Source organism: Cottoperca gobio, chromosome 4 (genome assembly GCF_900634415.1).
Source record: "Cottoperca gobio chromosome 4, fCotGob3.1, whole genome shotgun sequence".
NCBI lineage: Eukaryota > Metazoa > Chordata > Actinopteri > Perciformes > Bovichtidae > Cottoperca > Cottoperca gobio.
In genome coordinates, this window is record NC_041358.1 from 7836059 (window position 1) to 7860315 (window position 24257).

General features: G+C 42.4%; 1 protein-coding gene across 2 annotated transcripts; it reads right to left on the reverse strand.

Moving 5' to 3' along the window:
* Positions 1 to 1414: 1414 nt before the first annotated feature.
* pomgnt1 (protein O-linked mannose N-acetylglucosaminyltransferase 1 (beta 1,2-)) lies at positions 1415 to 23862 on the reverse strand. 2 transcript variants are annotated; one of them, XM_029430194.1, is made up of 22 exons: positions 23716 to 23862; positions 23294 to 23526; positions 22117 to 22219; positions 21099 to 21214; positions 20945 to 21010; positions 20509 to 20622; positions 20309 to 20426; positions 19481 to 19579; positions 19175 to 19302; positions 17523 to 17593; positions 16860 to 16935; positions 15786 to 15869; positions 15499 to 15540; positions 15274 to 15332; positions 14187 to 14259; positions 13472 to 13600; positions 12712 to 12837; positions 12341 to 12405; positions 12201 to 12245; positions 11967 to 12102; positions 11221 to 11330; positions 1415 to 3662 (listed from the first exon to the last, which is right to left on the reverse strand). In XM_029430194.1, the coding sequence occupies exons 2-22, from the start codon at positions 23411 to 23413 to the stop codon at positions 3581 to 3583; spliced, it is 1962 nt and encodes a 653-aa protein (XP_029286054.1). In that variant the 5' UTR covers positions 23414 to 23526; positions 23716 to 23862; the 3' UTR covers positions 1415 to 3580. The 2 variants fall into 2 exon arrangements, with proteins under 2 accessions (XP_029286054.1, XP_029286055.1); XM_029430195.1 differs by having other exon boundaries at positions 23695 to 23844.
* Between the last annotated feature and the right edge of the window lie 395 nt (positions 23863 to 24257).

Here is a 24257-nt window from a genome sequence, read left to right on the forward strand (position 1 = left end):
TGTGTAGGCAATGAAACAAATGCTTCATGGGGGGGGCGCTACATGGCACTGTTGGCACTGTCAGTTAGTGCTTTAAACGCACACAATTGCCATCACTTTACATTCAGTCATATAATCCATCTCAATTAGACCTCATGCAAATGTTTTCATAAACACAAACACCTGACAGACTTTATTAACAGCAGTGCAGTCTCTCAATGTGACGGAGAGATGATGGATGTTGTGTTAATGCACCCTCAGCTGTTTTCCATCAGAATCAACTATTTCCACTACAAATGTGCTCGATAGATCATTCTGGTTCATTACAACTTGGTTCTTATGTTGTTTGTGCGTCATTTCAGTAACAATCATATCGTCAAGTGTTAATTATATCTGGGAACAAACACTTCAACAAAGTAGAAGAAACATAAAAGTCAGAAGATCAAAACCAGGAAGTGAGTCTCTAAATTGTGACGGATGACAGTTTCAGTCAGTTTTTGTCAGAATTCTGTTGTGCACTTCAGCGAGGTTTGGCTAACGTGGGTTTGTTTTCAACCCGTCTGATCGTCAGCAGTATCAAAATATTTCTCTTAGCAATGTCGCCATGTTCTCAGATATAAGCAACTACTTGAGTACGATGTTATCTTGTTAAAATATTTCTTATGAACTTGTATTTTGACTTGAGAGTCAATGTCTGAACTGCAGACCCACCATCAAAACATCCTGGGGGCTGGTGGGCACATTGCATGTCCCAAGAGAATACACAAATGGATTCATTTTTATTTTCATTACCAGATGGAGTTTTACCTTTTAAAAGTCTGCAGTGAGTTACCAAACATTATCATATGTTTGACAGTATAAAAGTTGACAATAAGTGACAGATTACTAAATTCAGTCAAGTTACAAGCAGAATTTTAGACAGTAGTGAAACAAGACAAAAGCGTCAGCTAATTGAACTGTAATGTAAAGAGGCTGCTTTGAAGGTGGGAAAATCACCTTTGAAAATGTAAACTCAAATATCAAGCTTTAAAAAACTAAATGTAACAGAAGTATAAGTTGTTCCAATAATTAGACTTCTTGCTTTATTACATCACAGGTTATTAAAAGTCAGAGCTCAAAGGGCAGAAAGCAGCATTTATCCTTGGCAAACCGCCGCGGCTGCAGAAATCCTCAGAGCCCCGAGGATTTGCATACATTTCACTCGCTGCATGAGTTTCCTTCACCGTTGCTCTGCCTCCAGCTCTCTGGGGAAATCTGCAGGCAGCACAAGGCCACACGTGTACAAAAATCTGAGCTACGGTACGAACAACAGTAGCTCCAAGTTTATTTAATGAATAATATGCACCGATAATAAATCCTTCTGTATGAATTATTTCAACAACATACAGTACGGTATGACCTCAAACAATAAATAAAGGAGCACCACTTTGAAAACCTCAGTAAAAAAAAACCTCTTTATTCATTTCCATGATAAAAGATATTATACATGTGTCAAACGTACCTTCCAAATCATCTTACAGCATTTCACCAAATCAAGCGTATTGCTGAGGAGACGATGGTTTCGTGGGACCCTTTTGATTCAACAGAGAAGCACACGTACTACTAAAACAACTAGAGGGAAAATAAAACGCCGATTCTACTTCTGCAGTGTCTTAGAAACCAAACTGAAATGTCCCCGACACAAAGTGACATTGATTCAGTGAAGACACGGGCTGCAATACTTCTGAATAAGTGTTTGTCAGACAGACTGACTGCAGATAGTAAATATGTGATTTTCTGGACACACAAATCCAAACATTAAAAATCAAACCACTCTGCAAATACTGATGCGGATTAGGGAGGAAAAAACGTCGAGTTACTTTGAAAGATATTCAAGTCGTGATCTTGATATAATGAAATACATAAGCAGCAACGACGATCCCTCTGAGCCTCCGTTCAAAGGTTTGAACCGTTTCATGGTCACATCTTGGAGTCTCTATTTGGTTGTTGACAAATGGCCGATTATATTTTAGATCAAACCTCCAAACTTATCCACCACAGAAAATCTGAAAAATAAGGCAAATAACAGAACAAATACCTTCCTCACTTTGTCAGCTGTAACAAAGACGAGTTCACGCCGCTGACAGCAGTTGAGTCATACAATACACAGAAACCCTTAAAATATCTTTAATATTTAAACTGTGCAAGCAGTCGGTTACCTGCAGCCTGCCAATCAAACATTAGCTTTCTGTATTGTACCGACATGAAGAGTGTGTGAACGGGATAAAGTCGCAACGTTCTGTTTAAGCGTTGAAGCCTCCAGCTGCTATGGTGGCTGAAAGAGGCCAAAACCGAGAGAAGGAGCTAATTGTTCACCGATTTAAAACATACGCTGCAAATAAAATACTGCGGTGAGCTCGCATCAGAAAAGTGTAATGCACATTGGTTTCCTTTGAGTGTTCAATGCTATTGCTGATACCAGACTTTCAACACTATACTTTTCCTGGAAGCTAACTTTGATAAAACACATTTCTGTTTTGTGTACGCTGTTTAAACGAAAGTAGCTGTGTAAGAATTTCATCTATTCCAAAATGTTTTAATTCAATTGAAATTCAGGATCAATCTGACCAAAGATATATAATTAGAAGAAAAAAAACTACCTTGTTTTTTGTTTGTATTTCATTGTGGTACAATCAGAATAATTGGACAGTATGTTGCTAAATCTGTGAATATGTTTTTATTTTTCTCTCTCTCAGCCACCATTAAGTTTCCCTCAGGAAACCTGATCCGAGGCCGACCCTTGCAGTCAATAGTAAAAACCCACAGGGCTGTTATCAACTCTTTCACTCAAACTCAATATCTAACGCTGAAAAATATGCTGACCCTTTACATTTTTCATCAAAAAATATATAGGCATGTATATACATTATTATTTCATTATCTGTAAACGTTAGGCTTTTAAAAATGCACTGATCTTGAGAAAAGTGGATCTTTCAAAAAAATAAAAATAAAAATGCAAACAAACCACTAAACTCCTTTTTGAGTGACAGATGGAAAATAAATAGAGATAAGTTAAAACGTATGTACAAAATGAACAAAGCACTCAGTAGTTTAAAAAACACAACAACTGCCTAAGTTCTGGTGAGTGTGTGTTTGAGTCATTTGTACCGTTCTTGCTGAAAAGTCACAGATATGATCGAAATGTAAAAGACCACAGATAAGCACACAGTTGTCACGGTAACAGAAAAAGACAGCTGTTGACAGTCATATACTGTTTCGGTTGTTCAGTCACGTTTAATCAAAACTGGTTTTAGCCTCACCATTCCTCCTCGAGCTGCTGGACGGATGTAGTAGTGCAGTTTGTAGTGTTAATCCCTCTTTCATTTAAAAATAAGAAAGGAAAAAAAAAGAAAATAGGACTCCGTTTCCCAGGTATCCTCTCGTACACACAAGTTCAACCATCTTGAAAAAGACAGAAAAGCTTTGTGGTTGTGGGTCCCTGGCTGTATTATTAGTGGTGGTTGTTGTTGTTGTTGTTGTTGTTGTTGTTGTTGTTGTTGTTGTTGTTGTTGTTAAGGCCTGGGGTGGTTGTAGTGTGCTGGGGGAGAGTGTAACATCAAGTCTACATCTGCTCCACCGCTGCTCCCTCTTCTTTGGGCGGAGGCTCTAAGTGAATGGGAGTGACACTGGCTGGTTTCTTCACACTGTTCATGAGACAGAGACATGGACAGAGTCAGATACATGGACAGAGACAGAGTCAGAGACATGGACAGAGTCAGATACATGGACAGAGACATGGACAGAGACATGGACAGAGTCAGAGACAGAGTCAGAGACATGGACAGAGACAGAGTCAGAGACATGGACAGAGACATGGACAGAGTCAGAGACAGAGTCAGAGACAGAGTCAGAGACATGGACATGGACAGAGACAAAGACAGAGACATGGACAGAGTCAGAGACATGGACAGAGACAGAGTCAGAGACATGGACAGAGACAGAGACAGAGACATGGACAGAGACATGGACAGAGACATGGTCAGAGACAGAGTCAGAGACAGAGTCAGAGACATGGACAGAGACAGAGACATGGACAGAGACAGAGTCAGAGACAGAGTCAGAGACATGGACAGAGTCAGAGACATGGACAGAGACATGGACAGAGACAGAGACAGAGTCAGAGACATGGACAGAGTCAGAGAGGACAGAGACATGGACAGAGACATGGACAGAGACATGGACAGAGACATGGACAGAGACAGAGACATGGGCAGAGACAGAGTCAGAGTCAGAGTCATGGACAGAGACAGAGACAGAGACATGGACAGAGACAGAGACATGGACAGAGACATGGACAGAGACAGAGTCAGAGACATGGTCAGAGACAGAGTCAGAGACAGAGTCAGAGACATGGACAGAGACAGAGTCAGAGACATGGACAGAGACATGGACAGAGACATGGACAGAGACATGGACAGAGTCAGAGACATGGACAGAGACAGAGACATGGACAGAGTCAGAGACATGGACAGAGACAGAGACATGGACAGAGTCAGAGACATGGACAGATACATGGACAGAGACAGAGACATGGACAGAGTCAGAGACATGGACAGAGAGGACAGAGAGGACAGAGACATGGTCAGAGACAGAGTCAGAGACAGAGTCAGAGACAGAGTCAGAGACAGAGTCAGAAACATGGACAGAGACAGAGTCAGAGTCAGAGACATGGACAGAGACAGAAACAGAGTCAGAGACATGGACAGAGACATGGACAGAGACATGGACAGAGACATGGACAGAGTCAGAGACATGGACAGAGACATGGACAGAGACAGAGACATGGACAGAGTCAGAGACATGGACAGAGAGGACAGAGACAGAGTCAGAGTCAGAGACATGGACAGAGACAGAGTCAGAGTCAGAGACATGGACAGAGACAGAGACATGGACAGAGTCAGAGACATGGACAGAGACAGAGTCAGATACATGGACAGAGACATGGACAGAGACATGGTCAGAGACAGAGTCAGAGACATGGACAGAGACAGAGACATGGACAGAGACAGAGTCAGAGACAGAGTCAGAGACATGGACAGAGACAGAGACAGGGACAGAGTCAGAGACATGGACAGAGACATGGACAGAGTCAGAGACATGGACAGAGACAGAGACATGGACAGAGTCAGAGACATGGACAGAGACAGAGACATGGACAGAGTCAGAGACATGGACATGGACAGAGACATGGACAGAGTCAGAGACATGGACAGAGAGGACAGAGACATGGACAGAGACATGGACAGAGACATGGACAGAGACATGGACAGAGACAGAGACATGGGCAGAGACAGAGTCAGAGACAGAGTCAGAGACATGGACATGGACAGAGACAGAGACAGAGACAGAGACATGGACAGAGACATGGACAGAGACAGAGTCAGAGACATGGTCAGAGACAGAGTCAGAGACATGGACAGAGACAGAGTCAGAGACAGAGTCAGAGACATGGACAGAGACAGAGACAGAGTCAGAGACATGGACAGAGACATGGACAGAGTCAGAGACATGGACAGAGACATGGACAGAGTCAGAGACATGGACAGAGACAGAGACATGGACAGAGTCAGAGACATGGACAGATACATGGACAGAGACAGAGACAGAGACATGAACAGAGTCAGAGACATGGACAGAGACATGGACAGAGACATAGACAGAGACATGGACAGAGACATGGACAGAGACAGAGTCAGAGACATGGACAGAGTCAGAGACATGGACAGAGTCAGAGACATGGACAGAGACAGTCAGAGACATGGACAGAGACATGGACAGAGACATGGACAGAGTCAGAGACATGGACAGAGACAGAGACATGGACAGATACATGGACAGAGACAGAGACAGAGACATGGACAGAGTCAGAGACATGGACAGAGACATGGACAGAGACAGAGACATGGACAGAGACATGGACAGAGACATGGACAGAGACAGAGTCAGAGACAGAGTCAGAGACAGAGTCAGAAACATGGACAGAGACAGAGACAGAGTCAGAGACATGGACAGAGACATGGACAGAGTCAGAGACATGGACAGAGACATGGACAGAGTCAGAGACAGAGACATGGACAGAGTCAGAGACATGGACAGAGACATGGACAGAGACAGAGTCAGAGACATGGTCAGAGACAGAGTCAGAGACATGGACAGAGACAGAGTCAGAGACATGGACAGAGACAGAGACAGAGTCAGAGACATGGACAGAGACATGGACAGAGTCAGAGACATGGACAGAGACATGGACAGAGTCAGAGACATGGACAGAGACAGAGACATGGACAGAGTCAGAGACATGGACAGAGACAGAGACATGGACAGAGTCAGAGACATGGACAGATACATGGACAGAGACAGAGTCAGAGACATGGACAGAGTCAGAGACATGGACAGAGAGGACAGAGACATGGTCAGAGACAGAGTCAGAGACAGAGTCAGAGACATGGACAGAGACAGAGACAGAGTCAGAGACATGGACAGAGACAGAGACAGAGTCAGAGACATGGACAGAGACATGGACAGAGACATGGACAGAGTCAGAGACATGGACAGAGACATGGACAGAGACAGAGTCAGAGACATGGACAGAGACAGAGTCAGAGTCAGAGACATGGACAGAGACAGAGACATGGACAGAGTCAGAGACATGGACAGAGAGGACAGAGACATGGACAGAGACAGAGTCAGAGACAGAATCAGAGACATGGACATGGACAGAGACAGAGACATGGACAGAGTCAGAGACATGGACAGAGTCAGAGACATGGACAGAGACAGAGTCAGAGACATGGACAGAGACAGAGACAGAGTCAGAGACATGGACAGAGACATGGACAGAGACATGGACAGAGTCAGAGACAGAGTCAGAGACATGGACAGAGACAGAGACATGGACAGAGTCAGAGACATGGACAGAGACATGGACAGAGTCAGAGACATGGACAGAGACAGAGTCAGAGTCAGAGACATGGACAGAGACAGAGACATGGACAGAGTCAGAGACATGGACAGAGAGGACAGAGACATGGACAGAGACAGAGTCAGAGACAGAATCAGAGACATGGACATGGACAGAGACAGAGACATGGACAGAGTCAGAGACATGGACAGAGTCAGAGACATGGACAGAGACAGAGTCAGAGACATGGACAGAGACAGAGACAGAGTCAGAGACATGGACAGAGACATGGACAGAGACATGGACAGAGTCAGAGACAGAGTCAGAGACATGGACAGAGACAGAGACATGGACAGAGTCAGAGACATGGACAGAGACATGGACAGAGTCAGAGACATGGACAGAGACAGAGACAGAGACATGGACAGAGTCAGAGACATGGACAGAGACAGAGACATGGACAGAGACATGGACAGAGACATGGACAGAGTCAGAGACATGGACAGAGACATGGACAGAGACATGGACAGAGACATGGACAGAGACAGACACATGGGCAGAGACAGAGTCAGAGACATGGACAGAGACAGAGACATGGGCAGAGACAGAGTCAGAGATATGGACATGGACAGAGACAGAGACAGAGACATGGACAGAGACAGAGACATGGACAGAGACATGGACAGAGACAGAGTCAGAGACATGGACAGAGTCAGAGACATGGACAGAGACAGAGACAGAGTCAGAGACATGGACAGAGACATGGACAGAGTCAGAGACATGGACAGAGACATGGACAGAGTCAGAGACATGGACAGAGACAGAGACAGAGTCAGAGACATGGACAGAGACAGAGACATGGACAGAGTCAGAGACATGGACAGAGACAGAGACATGGACAGAGTCAGAGACATGGACAGAGAGGACAGAGACATGGTCAGAGACAGAGTCAGAGACAGAGTCAGAGACATGGACAGAGACAGAGACATGGACAGAGACATGGACAGACACATGGACAGAGTCAGAGACATGGACAGAGACATGGACAGAGACAGAGTCAGAGACAGAGTCAGAGACATGGACAGAGACAGAGTCAGAGACATGGACAGAGACAGAGACATGGACAGAGTCAGAGACATGGACAGAGACAGAGACATGGACAGAGTCAGAGACATGGACAGAGAGGACAGAGAGGACAGAGACATGGTCAGAGACATGGTCAGAGACAGAGTCAGAGACAGAGTCAGAAACATGGACAGAGACAGAGTCAGAGTCAGAGACATGGACAGAGACAGAAACAGAGTACAGAGACATGGACAGAGACATGGACAGAGACATGGACAGAGTCATGAGACATGAGACAGAGACATGGACAGAGTACAGAGACATGGACAGAGTCAGAGACATGGACAGAGAGGACAGAGACAGAGTCAGAGTCAGAGACATGGACAGAGACAGAGTCAGAGTCAGAGACATGGACAGACAGAGACATGGACAGAGTCAGAGACATGGACAGAGACAGAGTCAGAGACATGGACAGAGACAGAGACAGAGTCAGATACATGGACAGAGACATGGACAGAGACATGGTCAGAGACAGAGTCAGAGACATGGACAGAGACAGAGACATGGACAGAGACAGAGTCAGAGACAGAGTCAGAGACATGGACAGAGACAGAGACATGGACAGAGTCAGAGACATGGACAGAGACATGGACAGAGTCAGAGTCAGAGACATGGACAGAGACATGGACAGACACATGGACAGAGTCAGAGACATGGACAGAGACATGGACAGAGACAGAGTCAGAGACAGAGTCAGAGACATGGACAGAGACAGAGTCAGAGACATGGACAGAGACAGAGACATGGACAGAGTCAGAGACATGGACAGAGAGGACAGAGACATGGTCAGAGACAGAGTCAGAGACAGAGTCAGAGACATGGACAGAGACAGAGTCAGAGACATGGACAGAGACATGGACAGAGACATGGACAGAGTCATGGACAGAGTCAGAGACATGGACAGAGACATGGACAGAGACAGAGTCAGAGACAGAGTCAGAGACATGGACAGAGACAGAGTCAGAGACATGGACAGAGACAGAGACAGAGACATGGACAGAGTCAGAGACATGGACAGAGAGGACAGAGACATGGTCAGAGACAGAGTCAGAGTCAGAGTCAGAGACATGGACAGAGACAGAGACATGGACAGAGACATGGACAGAGACATGGACAGAGACATGGACAGAGACATGGACATGGACAGAGTCAGAGACATGGACAGAGACATGGACAGAGTCAGAGACATGGACAGAGACATGGACAGAGTCAGAGACATGGACAGAGACAGTCAGAGACATGGACAGATACATGGACAGAGACATGGACAGAGTCAGAGACATGGACAGAGAGGACAGAGACATGGACAGAGACATGGACAGAGACATGGACAGAGACAGGGACAGAGACAGAGACATGGGCAGAGACATGGACAGAGACATGGGCAGAGACATGGACAGAGACATGGACAGAGACATGGACAGAGAGAGAGACATGGACAGAGACATGGACAGAGACATGGACAGAGACATGAACAGAGACATGAACAGAGACAGAGACATGGACAGAGACAGAGATATGGACAGAGACATGGACACAGTCAGATACATGGACAGAGCCATGGACAGAGACATGGACAGAGACATGAACAGAGACATGAACAGAGACAGAGATATGGACAGAGACATGGACAGAGTCAGATACATGGACAGAGACATGAACAGAGACATGAACAGAGACATGAACAGAGACAGAGACATGGACAGAGACAGAGATATGGACAGAGACATGGACAGAGTCAGATACATGGACAGAGCCATGGACAGAGACATGGACAGAGACATGGACAGAGACATGGACATGGACAGAGACATGGACAGAGTCAGATACATGGACAGAGACATGGACAGAGACATGGACATGGACAGAGACATGGACAGAGTCAGATACATGGACAGAGACATGGACAGAGACATGGACAGAGACATGGACAGAGAGGACAGCAGGTAAGAAAAGGAGAGGAAGAGACATATTTGTTGTGTTTGTTGCTGGGGATGGAGATTTTATCTTTTCTGTTCTCAAACGTTTTGTAAATGACAGATATTCTGAGACATGTTATTTTTGACGTATAGTTTGGAAAAAAGAACCAAATATCAAAATTGTTGTTGATGCTTTACTACAACTAAACTAACTTTGAATAAGACTACAAAAGAGGAAAAAGCCACAAGGAAGCACAAACAAAAGATTCAGTAAATAACTTTGACAGATGTTCCAGCGTTTAACTGGACAAAGGATCCGTCCTCCTTGATGTGCGTTGCTTAAAAAACAGCGACATTAGGACTTCAGTATAGTATTTAGTATAGTAACTTATATATTTCAAAACAGTCATACAAGTGTATAAGCCATGCTGAAAATGGGAGACAGGAGGATTGCACGATGTTTGATGTTGGCGTGTTGCTTTTCCTCCACATGTGGCGCAATAAACTCATGTATGACTTTAAGCTGTCAATCACTTGGTGTCATTCCGGAGACGCCTGTGAGAAACAACCAGTTTCCACGATGGCGCAACCATGATTTCCCTATTCCTTAAGCGGGAACGTGCCTTCACAAAAGTGCAGACAAACAGAGTTACCATTCTTACAAGCCGTCTCTGTTTCAGGTGTCTTTCTTTTTGTCTGAGTGAGCAGATACACTTCAAATGCAATCAGTCCAGCTCGACACAACATGAAAAGGAGACTCACCTCCTCCCAAGTAATCATTACTCAGATATTTTGGGAGAATTTAGCGTCAGGGCTGCTTTCATTATGCAGACGCTGTAAACAGAAGCTGTACTGTCTGAAGCCACAAAATGCAATACTGCAGATCGAACTGTGAAGCCGCCATTCGAGCAATATGTTGGATTTTAGCAGTATAATAAAGGCAGCAGAGCTGAGCACACTTTAATATCTGCTTATTTATCCCAACAACAACGTAATCTCATATGTTCCTCATGTTGTGCAGCCTGAACCCGTGTGTATATAGAAGTGGTGGAAGTGGAGATGGGAAGGTCATGATCCACTTCAACGCAGACAGCAGCTACACCTTATTGTGGAGAACATATTTGGTGCTTGCGTAGCTGGATGTGTTCATAAAAAAGGTGCAATTTTTGGGCTTCACACAAACACATGGGCAGAAGACGCCATTTACATCATGCGGACATAGCATGATATAGCAAAGTATAAATTCAGTTTACTTACGAGTATGGGGAGATTGGTACGGCCACCACCAGGACATGATTCCTTTTTCTGAAGAGTCGCCACATCCCGTTGTGGTATCCCCGAACATCCAGGTCCCAAACATGGAGGCACTGAGCAGAAGACGGAGAAAGACATAAATTTGTTCCTTATGGCATGAGCCGAAAGCATTAAACATACTGCGACAAAGACGAGACGTCAATATCAGTTTACAAAACAGCTAAGAATAAACTGCAGCTCCCCACGACCTGAACTATGACTAAATGTTAAGGATTATCAAGGATCATCTATCCACGATTAGCTGATTGTCATAGAAATTAACTGACACAATTAATAAATAAATTCCAGGATTAGGAATCTATCTTAACTGTTTGATGCGAGATGGAAGAGGATACAGAAAACAAATATTATACAAAAATAAAACGGGGAAAAAGCCAAACCTAATTTTATTTTTTTAAATCATTTTCTGTCATTAAATTGTCTTAATGTACAACTACTACTGTGATTATTAGTATTTCTATTTTTCTTATTATTATTTTCTTTTTTAGATGTTGGGATTGTGGGTTGAGGTGGGAGGGATATACAGTTACAATTATAACGTTTATGACTACTACTCAACAAATACAGAGTATAAAAAAACTATGGTATGATTTGGAAAATGGTCGGCATAGATGGGCTAATATATGCGGGACCACTGACATGGACCTCTTAAAGCTCCAGCAGCCAGAGTTCCTGCTCTGAACGAGTACCTTGGCGAGCTCTATCCAGGTGGATGTGTCCGTCTCCGTCTCCATCTTAATGAACATGACGTAGGTCTTCCCCTCGGAGTCTGGCAGGAACGAGTCCTCACACGGGTTCTTGGTGTGGTCCAGCACCTCCGCTTCCCTGGGAACACACACACACACCATAAATTATCCAACATCCATAAACCATCTCATGTCTTCTAAATCCTGTACAGGCTCAGTGTATCTTCTGTGACTCACTTCAGCAGGGTCTGGATCTCCACTTCATAAGCATCTTTCTTTAAACTGTGAAGAACATCAAGATTTATGGTCAGATTATTTCCCAAACAGTTTTAAGAACTCATGACAGGTTACGGGATCGGTGTTCACTGTGTACACACCTGTAAACGTTCTTCAGCGGCACATTGGGAACAGTGTTGAACTTGTGTTTCTTGAAGTATACCTCCTATGAGACAGAAAATGCTTTAAATATACATCTTAACTATACATCATCAGATAGTGTTTCACCTTGAAGAAAACAATACAATGCTGGTGAGCTGTTATTTAGCTTTTGAGTGCAGAACAGATTTAGGGGTCTAATGCATATTCATTTAATTATTAAGGCTTTAAATTAAGGGGTTTTGTTTTAGATCTTAGAAAAAATTGTATAAAAGAAGAGAATTGAATTGTGTTGCCCTGGGATACAATTTTAACTTGTATGATGGAGCATTACTATTGAACATTTTAAAATGAAGGTTCTCTTAAATCTTACATGGAAATATCCGTTCATGTTGAGGCCGATGATGCCAAAATGGTAAGAGCGGGACACGTCGGGGATGACGCACTCTCTGCCTTTCCTCTGCTCCGGCATTCGCATCCACATGTCCCAGTCCCACAGCTATAAACACACACACACACACACACACACACACGGTTTATAACCTCTTCAACACAATCTCGCACACATTTAAAAGGACCATGACTTCATGTTCCAACTCTACACCAAACCTTTACATACACATTGCTGACCATTTTCCAAATGTTTGACGTTTTCCTTCCTTTCAAGCTGCCACTAGTTTCAGTTAATTCTATGAAAATCAATTTGCAGCAGATAGAAAAACACAGTCGACATTTATTGGACCTTTTTTTTTGTCAACAGTCAAGTTCTCACAACGTCTGTGTTTGATTGTTGTTCTGGTCTTACAATACAGCACACATGGGCATATGCTTATTTTATTTTTTAAAGACAGGCTGTCTTCTGTGCTCTTGGATGTTCCAGTGTTGCTTCCTGCTCACAACTGCAGCAGGGTACATACTCAAGATTATTAATAATTGTTGTGGCCACTTGCTGTCAAACAACATTATCAACAACTTTCATAAAATAAAATAAATACCATACCAGTAATTCACTTTCTAGTTTCAAACTTTGTCTGCAAAAGTACACCTTGTCATTTTTAAAGAAATGAACTGAAACTGTTCATTTGATTTGAAAAATGGTCAGCTGGGATGCAACTGGTTCTTAAATCCTGCACCTTCTCAGGTGTCGGCCACTTTGGCTCCAGTTCATCCTTGTAGAGGCTCTTCTTCAGCACCCAGCCCAGGCCGGGCATACTCTCCACTCTGTACAGCAGGGCCGGGTCCTCCGCTGTGTGCTCATAGCCCTGTACCACAACAACAACAACAACAGCTGTCAGAGAGACATGCCACTTCTCTGTGAGCATCACGACTTCCTGCAGGTCAATCGGTGGGTAGGAATATAATGAAGCCACATCGGGAGGAGGAACATTAAACAAGGAGAGAAAAACGAAAGAGTGCGAGACTTGCTTGGATGTTCAGGAACATAGAACAAGATAAACAGACCCTGTGGTGTTAAGTTACACCCTCGGGTTCATCACATGTTCTATTGTTGAGTTCAAACAATCCTAAAACCTCCAGAGACGTTCGGGTTCAGTTACTGAACCATTACCAGCTAAAGAAAACACACATCTGTATCTAAACTGCGACAGGATAATCCTTTCTTATAGGTAGTCATGCCTGTTGCTGTCTGAACTGGGCAATTTGTAAAAGAGAATTTGTGGAATGAAATGAAGGAGTTACAACGCGGACAGAGACGGATAAATGCTCGTAAAAAAAACAGCACTTTTAAAACAGCTATGTCACAGAAAAGAGATGGGTAAAGGATTGGACAGGAGGAGAGTGGAGGCTTTGGGACAAAGGGAAGGTCGAGTGTGAGCAGGTGGGACTCACCTGGTCATTCCAGGCTGAGATGCAGTACAGGCTGTCATCCTCATCCAACAGGTGGACCGTCTGACTGAGGAAACTGCAGGAGAAACAGAGACGCAACATTAGACACAAACAAAAGCGGGTTTAGGTAAGCTTTCTAGAAATTGTCGCGGCCCAAGTACGTTATTAATAACTTAGAGAAACGTTACGTGCAATAGTTCATCTTCTCTTCACACACTGACAGTTGTGCTACTATAATGTTATTATGAACATATACAGTTGAATTTCAATTTTCGATGAAAGAAAAGTTACAAAAATGTTTGTGCATCCCATCAATTATAGGCTGGTTCTGAGGAAGAACATCTCTGCGACTTTGCAGGTTAATTAGTAGTCAGGTTTAAAACACGTCAGCATGTTGTTGCATTAGATTTGCTAAAATAAATCTAGTAATTGAAGAAATCATAAAATCGATCATGAACTCCAATGTAACTCAATTTCATATATTTAGGACTGTTCATAGCAGTAAAGATACAATAACAACAGGCTCGTCTGTGTTGACAGGAGTGGACCTTTTGGTTTTCAGAGCTCTCTAACTGAGAGCCCGAAGCTTCAGACGTTTCAGAGAGCAAAACAAACGCGTGTGAGGTGACGGCTGCGAGTGTTTCTGAACAGTTTGAAGTTGACGCTTCAAACGGGCCGGTCAGCCCAGGAGGGGAGCTGGATCTCTCACAGCCGCAAAACACACAGTTCAAAGGAGAGTTTGTCCATCAAAGGAAGGTTTGGTGTTTCTAACACAGTTCATAGCAGCTTCATCACTGCGGATCTACTGCCACCTAGTGGTGATTCTAGCAGCTGTGAGGGTCCAGAGCCCATGGAGGCCAAAACCTAAAAGGCATTCAATTTTCTTTCAAGTATGACAAAGAAAAGCAGCAAATCTTCACATTTCAGATGCTGGAACTTAAAGATAAAGATAAATGACTGAATTACCAGAGCACTAAAAAAGTTGTTTACCATTTTGTGCATCTCCTCATTGACTTATTATTTCCGCTCAACTCACGTATATAATTATTGCTCTGTTATCTTTAGTGTTTGTGCACACTGGAGGACGTACCTGAAGAAGTCGATGGAGATATCCAGGTCTTCTTCTAGGACGATGGCGTAGTTGGCCTCCTGATGAAAAAAATCAATAAAACACAAGCTTGGTCAGTGCTGTGGTGGGATGTCTACTGTGTTCACTGACATAACCGTCATAAACAAAGTAAAAAAGGCTTCATTTCAACTACACACATCTTACTGCTCATTCATCATCTACATGTGAGTAAGTGTTTGTACTCACTGGGTGAAGGTTGAAGGTTGCAGTCAGACTCGCCTTGTAGTGCTGTGACAAAGTACAGATTCTCACAATTTAAGCAAAAACTTACAAAAGCCAATGTGCTGGAGGTCTCAGCTACTTTAATGACATCAAATAGAGCTGAACCTTAAAACATATGACAGTTCTGAGTGTCGCACACGGTGGAAACGTGGTTATGATCAGGTGAAAATGGTTATTGGTGCACTTCTATTCAGTGACAATTAGTGATATGAATTCTGTGTCAACCCTTAAGTAGGGGAGACGGCTGTTACCTGGGACACTCTGGCATTCTTGATGCTGATGGGTGTGTGCTGAACTCCCTTCAGTCCAAACAGCTCTACGACGTCCATCGGCTCCTAGGTCAGAAGATACATGCAAAACTGTATGAGCACTGGGCGGGTTATAAAGCCACCAGGGGGAGATGATGCAGAAAGGCAAACTAGAAAATAATATTAATAAAATGATCAGAGCCTGAAATTATTTTGTATCTTCTGATCATTAATAGATTAAATAACAGGTTTCCATTTTTCCCATCCAGTAAAACGTAAGAACTTTTCAATCTTTTCCGGCACCTTACAGCTGTGGCAAATTAAATATTTATATACAGTATACCGATTATTTCCCTTCTTCATCACATTAAATCAGATGTTATTGTGCTATAAACAGCCAAACGCATGTATCGCGACAGCATTCTACACATGGCTGGCAAATTAAAGGCAGTTTCATGTTTCAAAGTGTGTCACCTGTCTGTTTGCTGTTACAAATTTCAAGCAGTTTCAAGCACTTTGTTCAAAATCCAAGCACCTTTTAAACCTTGAAAACGCCACATTAAAATTAAGAAGTGTATTCAAGGATTTCCAGCACCTGTACTAACCCTAAATATAGCCTCACATGGCTGTTACTGCGTATTGAACCTCAATATGATGGCAACAGAAGTAAGTTCACACCACAGACACACTGTCGTATACATGTTATTAGTTGGTGTCAAATTAAGCATCATTCTTTGCCTCGCCCATCATCACATTTGTTTTTAAATAGACCCAAACGTATTTGGACAGAGACATCCACATACTTTTGGCCATAGATTTGATCAATTATATCAAAAGTATTGATTGTGGTTTATTATTGCGTGTGGCTAACAACATAAATATAACTAAACTAAAGTATTTTAACATCCATATGTCACAATAATTAATGATGCATTCAATCTAAATAAAAACATCTGACCATACTTTGTGAGGTATTGAGGATTTACACCCACAGTACCATCATGTCAGCATATATACCGTGTACTGTCCGGCACCAATGATGAGAGAAAAAAGAAAGAGGAAACAAAAACCTGGTACCTCATAATATCCATCGATGAAAACAGTGATCATCTGCGGGTTGGCGCCGTGAGCTGAAAGAAGCGACCTCAGCATCCTGGAAACAGACGACAAGCGGTCGTAATTTTGTTTTTAGGCACAACGGACAAATGAGTGCAATTTACTTTTAGTATGAGGATGTGATTTGTTCCAATTTGACAAAGGGTGGACAGCTAGATTGTAATTTCCCTTCATATTAATACCAAATGTACTTCTAAGGAAGGGGCCGTCATCTTTCTTCATCCTGTTTCCACAAAAGTGGCTTATTGCAGCCATTACTCCGTTTCTAAACTGAGGTTAGTTCCTGTGCAATAAATAAAGAATGGCAACTAGAGCGACAAGTCATTTATATCTCGGAATATTTACCGTGTGTGTGAACCTCGTTAATCTTTATTTCTTTAGAGTAAAACGCAAAGATGCTGAAATGCAGTTTATCTATGAAATACCAACAAATAAGTACAAATGTTTTAATAGATGCCGAGAAAATCAAGAACGTAACTACTGCGTTTGGTAGGAAACATGTTTATGCGGTAACAAACGCATAAACATCTGTTTTGGGGCAATTTCTGAATCGTGTTGCTACCGTTTCCACTTCCTTTCATAGAAAAAGAACAACAATCCTCGTCATTAGTGTTCAGAGCTCACCTGTAGAGGTAGTTGGGTCTGTTCCCTGCTATGACGGCCACCGGGACATTGATGACGTTACTGTTGAGCAGCTGGAGAAAAAAAATATAGAGTGAAACAACCTCACTGTGACCTTGTGAAGAGGTTTATTTTGACGATTAAGTGTAGAGCGAAAATGACTGTGACTTTGGATCGTAAACGTTCTAAAACATGATGAGCTCGCTGTGTTCAAACCTTTGTGGGAAGACCTACAGACAACAAATGAGGTAATATGGATATAATGGAGCAAAAGTGGCTCTTTTCTATGCAAATGAGCCTCATTGCAAAAGAAACGTCCAATTCACAAAGATCAGCGCTAATAGCCGCAGTCACAGTGAAATGAATAGTCTTCAGAGAGCTGCTGGTAACTGAAGCGCATAAGGGGCGTCTGCTACAAGTCATTTATTTTGGGACGCAGTCACTGCACTGACACAGTGACAGTTGTGTCATGAAAAACAAATGAATGAAGCTCCCGACGTGTCATTTTCTTTTAAATACTTAAAAAAGTAAGTAAAAGTAAGTAAAGTAAAAGGAAATTATAAAATAATTAATTACGCTGCCGTGCGTCAAAGAGCACTTATCGTTTCTCCTGCGGTGGGATTGCTGCAGGTATTTGAATTTAGGTAAACTCTTAAAATAAGAGAATGTAATTAATATTTTCCTTATTAATTATGTATTATTATAGGGCTTCTGGCTCAGGCTGTGCATTCATACTTTTCCAAATGGATAATTGCCATCAAATTGAAAAAAGGCACACCTTGCACTAATTTAAGTTCAACTTTATGGACGCGTTTACGCTGTAACATCATTAGTGTAATATTGTTTGTGAATCGGCAGATAGAGGGGGCAACTTGAACGCAATTCATGGAGCCATTAGTGGCCGTAAGACATTCTTTGTGAATGTGCCCGAGGGCATAATCTGATATGAAAAGGGAAATTAACAAATAAATAATATCTAATGTACCTCTAATGTAAAATGTATTGTACCTAGGTACAACTGCTCTTCAGACAGGTCGTATTATCAATTAAAACATTTTTAAATCACAGGTAATAATAGAAAGTCTAATGCAGCCCCTGATACGGGTGTATCACATTCATGTTTTATATGCTGCGATTTCACTTTCAGGGAAATGCTCCATATTGTGGAGAATCTGCTCATTCGCTTCCTGACAGAGAGTTAGATAAGATGATCAACAGGACTCTTGTTTCTGTACGGGAAATAAGAAGAGAACGCCAGCAGCCGAAACAGGAAGCCTGGCTCTGTGGAGCCCAAACAAAATCCACCTATCAGCACCTCTAAAGCTCTTCAGCCTGAACACTGATACTTATCACAATACAAGTGATGTGGAAAAAATCCACAGTACTCTATTTATGCAAATATACAGTCAACTACAGCCTCCTGAGAAAGAGAAAAGGTCCAAAAATGTCGAACCAAAGCTTCCAAAGTTTATTGCGGAGCTTTAGAATACGATGCTAAAAAGTAACTTCATTTGAGAGAACCTTACCAAGAATGCTTTTAATTGATGTTAATTATGTTAGCTCCGTACTTATTTTCTAAGCTCTCCTGTCCGTCTCGATTATGTGCAGCACAATGAAACAAACATAAACGTAAAGAGTCCTGCTCGGTGTCTTACAGGGTCAGGGTTGAACTCGATGGGCGCCGGGTCTTTGCAGCTGCAGATGCTGCCGTATCCTTCCACTTTGCTGCAGAAGAGCTTCCTCCTCCTGTTCAGCTCCGTTTCTGCCCAGTGGCACTCTGCCTCTGCAGGACGGCGGACATGCACTTTGTTAGACATCTTCATTGAGTGCTGGCAGGTGTCGCTTCAGATTTAAGACAGAGAGCATATTCCACATTTTTACAGCCCAGATCTTTTAGTTAGGTTTTGTTTTGGCCTTCAAAGTGCATCGCTGATGAATTAGACATTAGACGCTACAATTACCTTCAGAGGCGGTGAGCTGCACCTCGGTCTTCAGCAACACCGGGTCTCCCCAGGTGGACAGAGCTGGGGACTTTGAGTGCTTCTCTCCATACACCTGACCTGGAACCCCAAACACAGTCAGGAGGTCAGGACAGGCGATCTCATTAAGCAAGCTCCATTAGTTGATTAAAGTCATTATAAAACAGAACTTAATCCTCGCCTGCCACCTTCACTGAGCTCTCATTCTATTCTCATTCTAATACATGCCAATGTAAAGTGTCGTGGTAAACTGGAGTGGAGACAGCGTCTTTTCCTGGAGCCAAAATGAACTTTAAGACCGAAAACAGCACAGTATAAAAAAACAAACGGTCTTGCATTGGTGTGTGTGTGTGTGAGTTGCTACTTGCACCAGTAAGACAATGAAACACAATCGAGACATTTTAGTCTGAGTAACAACAGGATCATGAGTTTTAATGAGTTTGTGTACCTTATATGATCTTAATTATCTTTAAACTGCATCATCAGCTGATGTGAACACTCAAGAAGAATTCCTCTACAGGCTGCTTTGTTTTTACAAACTTAATAAAAATAAATAAACATAACCTGCATAGCCTGCAGTTTATAGGCTTTTCTGTTCAACATACTTACATAAATCTAAGCATGCAGGGGCCTTAAAACAAACCCTGATTTACTGTTGCATCAGCAAAAAGATCTGAAACCTACAACCTCTTCAGACATGTTGCTGTCCTTGTTGGGAACCACAACAGACTTCTGTCCACCTCCATTGTATTGGAGTGCCAATAAACTATTTGAAAGAGTTACTTGTACAGTGAAAGTTTGCTCCCCCACCTCCTTTCTTCACCACCAGAGTCCACATGTCCCTCCAGCTGAGGTTGAGGGACACCTGGCTGCCCAGACTCTTCAGCAGGTTCTTAGCGACATCCTTCAGGTGGAACGTGCCCTCATCCTGCAGGACAAAAACACGTCGTCTTTTAGTTTCTCACCTGTCAGTATGGCGCATGAATGTCACAACTGATTCAGTGGCTGACCTTTATGGTGAAGATGAGGACGCGACCCCGTGTCACCATGTTGAGGAAGAGGATCATGGCTTCATCCTCGTGAGGCGAGTAGGTGTCAAATATCCTCTTGGCCATCACATGACCCTGAGACAAACACACAGAGCAGGACTTATCTGACCCTTCTGATTTGACCTCATTTCATTGAAAAAAAAAAGAAGAAAAAAAGATTCATTTTGGCTAAGTGCTTCTCATTTTCTTCCATTTAGGAACACCATTTTTGCACCAGACTGCAAAATACTGTCATCAATTCAGTGCCTGCTTTTCAATATTACAGCACATTCAGAAATATTATCAGCACAGCCAAACAGTGGGAGAAATGGATAAAGAAGTAATTGACGATAATTACAAACAAATAAAACACATAACACTGAAAAGAAAGGAAGTCATTTGGTAACTTTAAACATACAGTTGCCTGGTTGAGAACTATCACATGGATGCCTCTGCCCTGTTCCCGCATGTCATCCTCCAACACCTGCAGGAGATGAGCAAAATACAGATATGCTGTGTGCTTTATAGTTTATACTCGTCCTGTAAAAAACATTATTTTTCTCTGAACTCACAGTGGTGCCGTCCACTGCCACGTAGACCTTGGAGCGGCTGGAGTAAACCTCAATGTCCAGGACTTTGTGTCCATTAGCCGGCCTGCGAGGTGTCTCCATGTTGGGTATTATGTCCTCTAAAAAAGGAGCATAAGACCAAGATAAGGTTCTCCACAGTGAAGCCATGCTGAGATGCAATACATTTTTATAACAGTGTGTCAAATAGCTACACAATACCTGTTTGATGAGTCAATGAGGCTCTAAGTTTAAGCAATAACAGACTTGGACAAGCAATAAAAAAAAAAGGCTTTGTTGTCTTACGGCAGTCTATGGTCTGTCATTTCTGGATAGCAGATTACTATATGGATGCAGCTCTTTAGCGAAAAAAAATCAAGTCAAGTTGTTGATTTATTTGGTAAGTAGTGTAATAAGCGGCTAATGTACAGTGCACATCCTATAATTTCCAAAGATATCAAATATTATGAAGAGGCATCTAGAGTCATGGTTTTAACTATTCCACAAAGCTTTGATGAGGCATTAGAACCAGCTGATACTGATAAATGTGTGACAGTGCAGAAAATGTTTCATGTGTTAAATTTGAAATCAGGTGAGTTTAAGGGTGTTGTCAAACGTTACTCTGGAAACCTTGCCCACCTACAGTAACACTACAGAATTGTTTCCTGCAGATCTCATTTGAATGCCAATTGTTACAATGAAACCTGTGACCGGTCAGATTCTGTGGCACCGAAGGGTCAACCCAGGACAAGAGCCTGATGGACAGACCAAATCTAGAGGAAGAGACTATATATATATATATATATTTCTAGAAACAGGCTTATACACCAACAATGTGTGCTGCCAAAGTACTATATGAGCCTATTGAAATATGTATGTAGGTAGGTTTAAACTTTGGAAAGAAAGCTTAAGGACTATCATATTTTTAGCTTAATTCTAAAACCGGAACATACGGTTGTTGTGTTAGTCCTAACGGAAAATTAATACTGACGAAAAAATAATTAGCATTTTACATGTTTCTCACCATATTCTTGAGCTGCTGCATCTTCATTAGCTACTCTTCTTGTGTCCAAGATGAGTTTAATGTTTACTATGACAGTTATCAGCAGAAACAGCACAGCGCCAGCCTGTGGAAGGGAAGGACAAAAAATGTCCAAAGACAACCAGTGACATTAAAGGAAAAGCTACCGTGGTATAAATTGTATTTCCAAAGATCAAATTTCTTAAGTGTAGTTATTTAGGAAATCAGAATAAATATGCATTTTCTGAAAAAATATTATGAATGAAAGCAAGTTGGGATCAGCAATTATTCTTGCAACTGTGACGACCCCCCCCCCCCCTCTTTTGGCTGCTTTTCTTTGTCTTCATGTTTTGTGTTGCAGATAGGTGTGGTCGGGTCATTGTTTACACCCCACTCGCACCATGGAGGAGAGAGAAAGGGGACACTGCTGCGTACACTCCCCATCCTTATCTTACTTTGTTCTTTTACCACACTCCACTCGCTGTTCTTTCATTCATGCATACACACTGCTGACTTACTGACTGACACAACTCATAACATTTGGAAATTCCTAGTTGTATGTGTTAGTTTTAAATAAATTAATGTTTTTTTTTGCTGTAATTCTTGTAAACTTTATGGTTGAGCAAAGACCAAACTTTTAATTTGAAAAGACAAAGCAGCATTTCCTGAGGAGAGTTTCCATTTTACTTTAACATATATATACTTTTACAACTTGTTTACATCTCTATATAGGCTATTTGTTACTACTCATTCATTTGTGTTTACACATTTAGTTTACTCATTTTGCAATTACTGTACACCACAAATATATAGTAATTGATTTGCATTTTAACTGTAGATTATAACTTCTTCACTATTTTATCTTAATTTATGTGTTTAATGTGCATTGTTGGAGGGAGCCTGAGAACTATGAATGCCATTGCAACTAATAAATGACAATACTTGACTTATTTAGACAGTTGAACCATTAAAAGAGTGAGATTAGGAGGTTTGGTGAATCAAAACCACATGGGGAAGAATAACTACCCAATTACAGTTTTTGTAAATTTAACGTGAGTACTTAAGTACTTTATGTTTAGATCAAAGCGTGTGCAGTTTTTCAGACAGCATGTCAATGGGACAACACAAATCAACAACATATTTGAACAGAGCTCCATCTTCAGAGGTGTTTTCTACATACCTGACAGAACCGACGAATCGTCCTCTTGTTGGTTAGTTTGTATTTCCAGGTGAGGTACAAGCTTCTTTGCTGGCGGGGGATGAAAGGCTTGGCTCGGGGATTGGGGGTCCAGGTCTCCATCCCGTACACAGACAACAGAGCTCAGACCCTCCACCTGCCCTCCTCCACCTCCTGCGGCATGCACTGCTCCACAACACCACCAACTGAGACACGGCTGGCAGTCACATCGTCATCTGAAACACACCAGTGAAGCACGACACGGGTCAGAAGTAAAGTTAGCTAAACACCAAGTTCAGCTAACGATAGCTAGCTGAATATCTCCAGGTACTTGTAGCTCACTAGCTCAGTTTAACACTCTCCGTCTGTCTCTCCTCTGCTGACATATTAACGTTACTACTCACAGGGTCGTCAGTAAACCTTACATTATCGTTTTAATCTCGTAGCCAGCAGCAAGATCCAGAAAGGTCGCTTGTGACTGCTACTACATGCTACACGGTTTGTGTCGCAGAGCAAACTACGTCCCCAGGCTTCTTCTTCTCCTGTAAAAACAGCTGTTAGTTCCTGCAGTATGAACGCTGTTAGTCTCTTTACCGCCATCAACAGGATGCATAACAAATTACCTCAGCCGCCATTCATTTTCCTTTCAGATAGCTCCAGTTTGTGACTCTCATGTACTGTATTAACCTTATATTCCAGCTACAGTTTGCTTTTGAAAAGGTAAATCTTGTAAATAATAGACCCATACGTGCCCTATTGGAAAGAAGGTCTGGAAGCTTCATCATAAATACTGCTCTTCCTGTGAGGAACACATTGTTCTACGATGACACACACAAAGACTCACAAGGTGAAATCAATACCAGTGGCTGGTAGAAAAGCTTCCATTATTTCTGTAAATGTATTCCTCCAATTGTCCCGCAGGATTAATTTGGTGAATTTTGTGTAATAACGTGTTTAGGACTTGGAC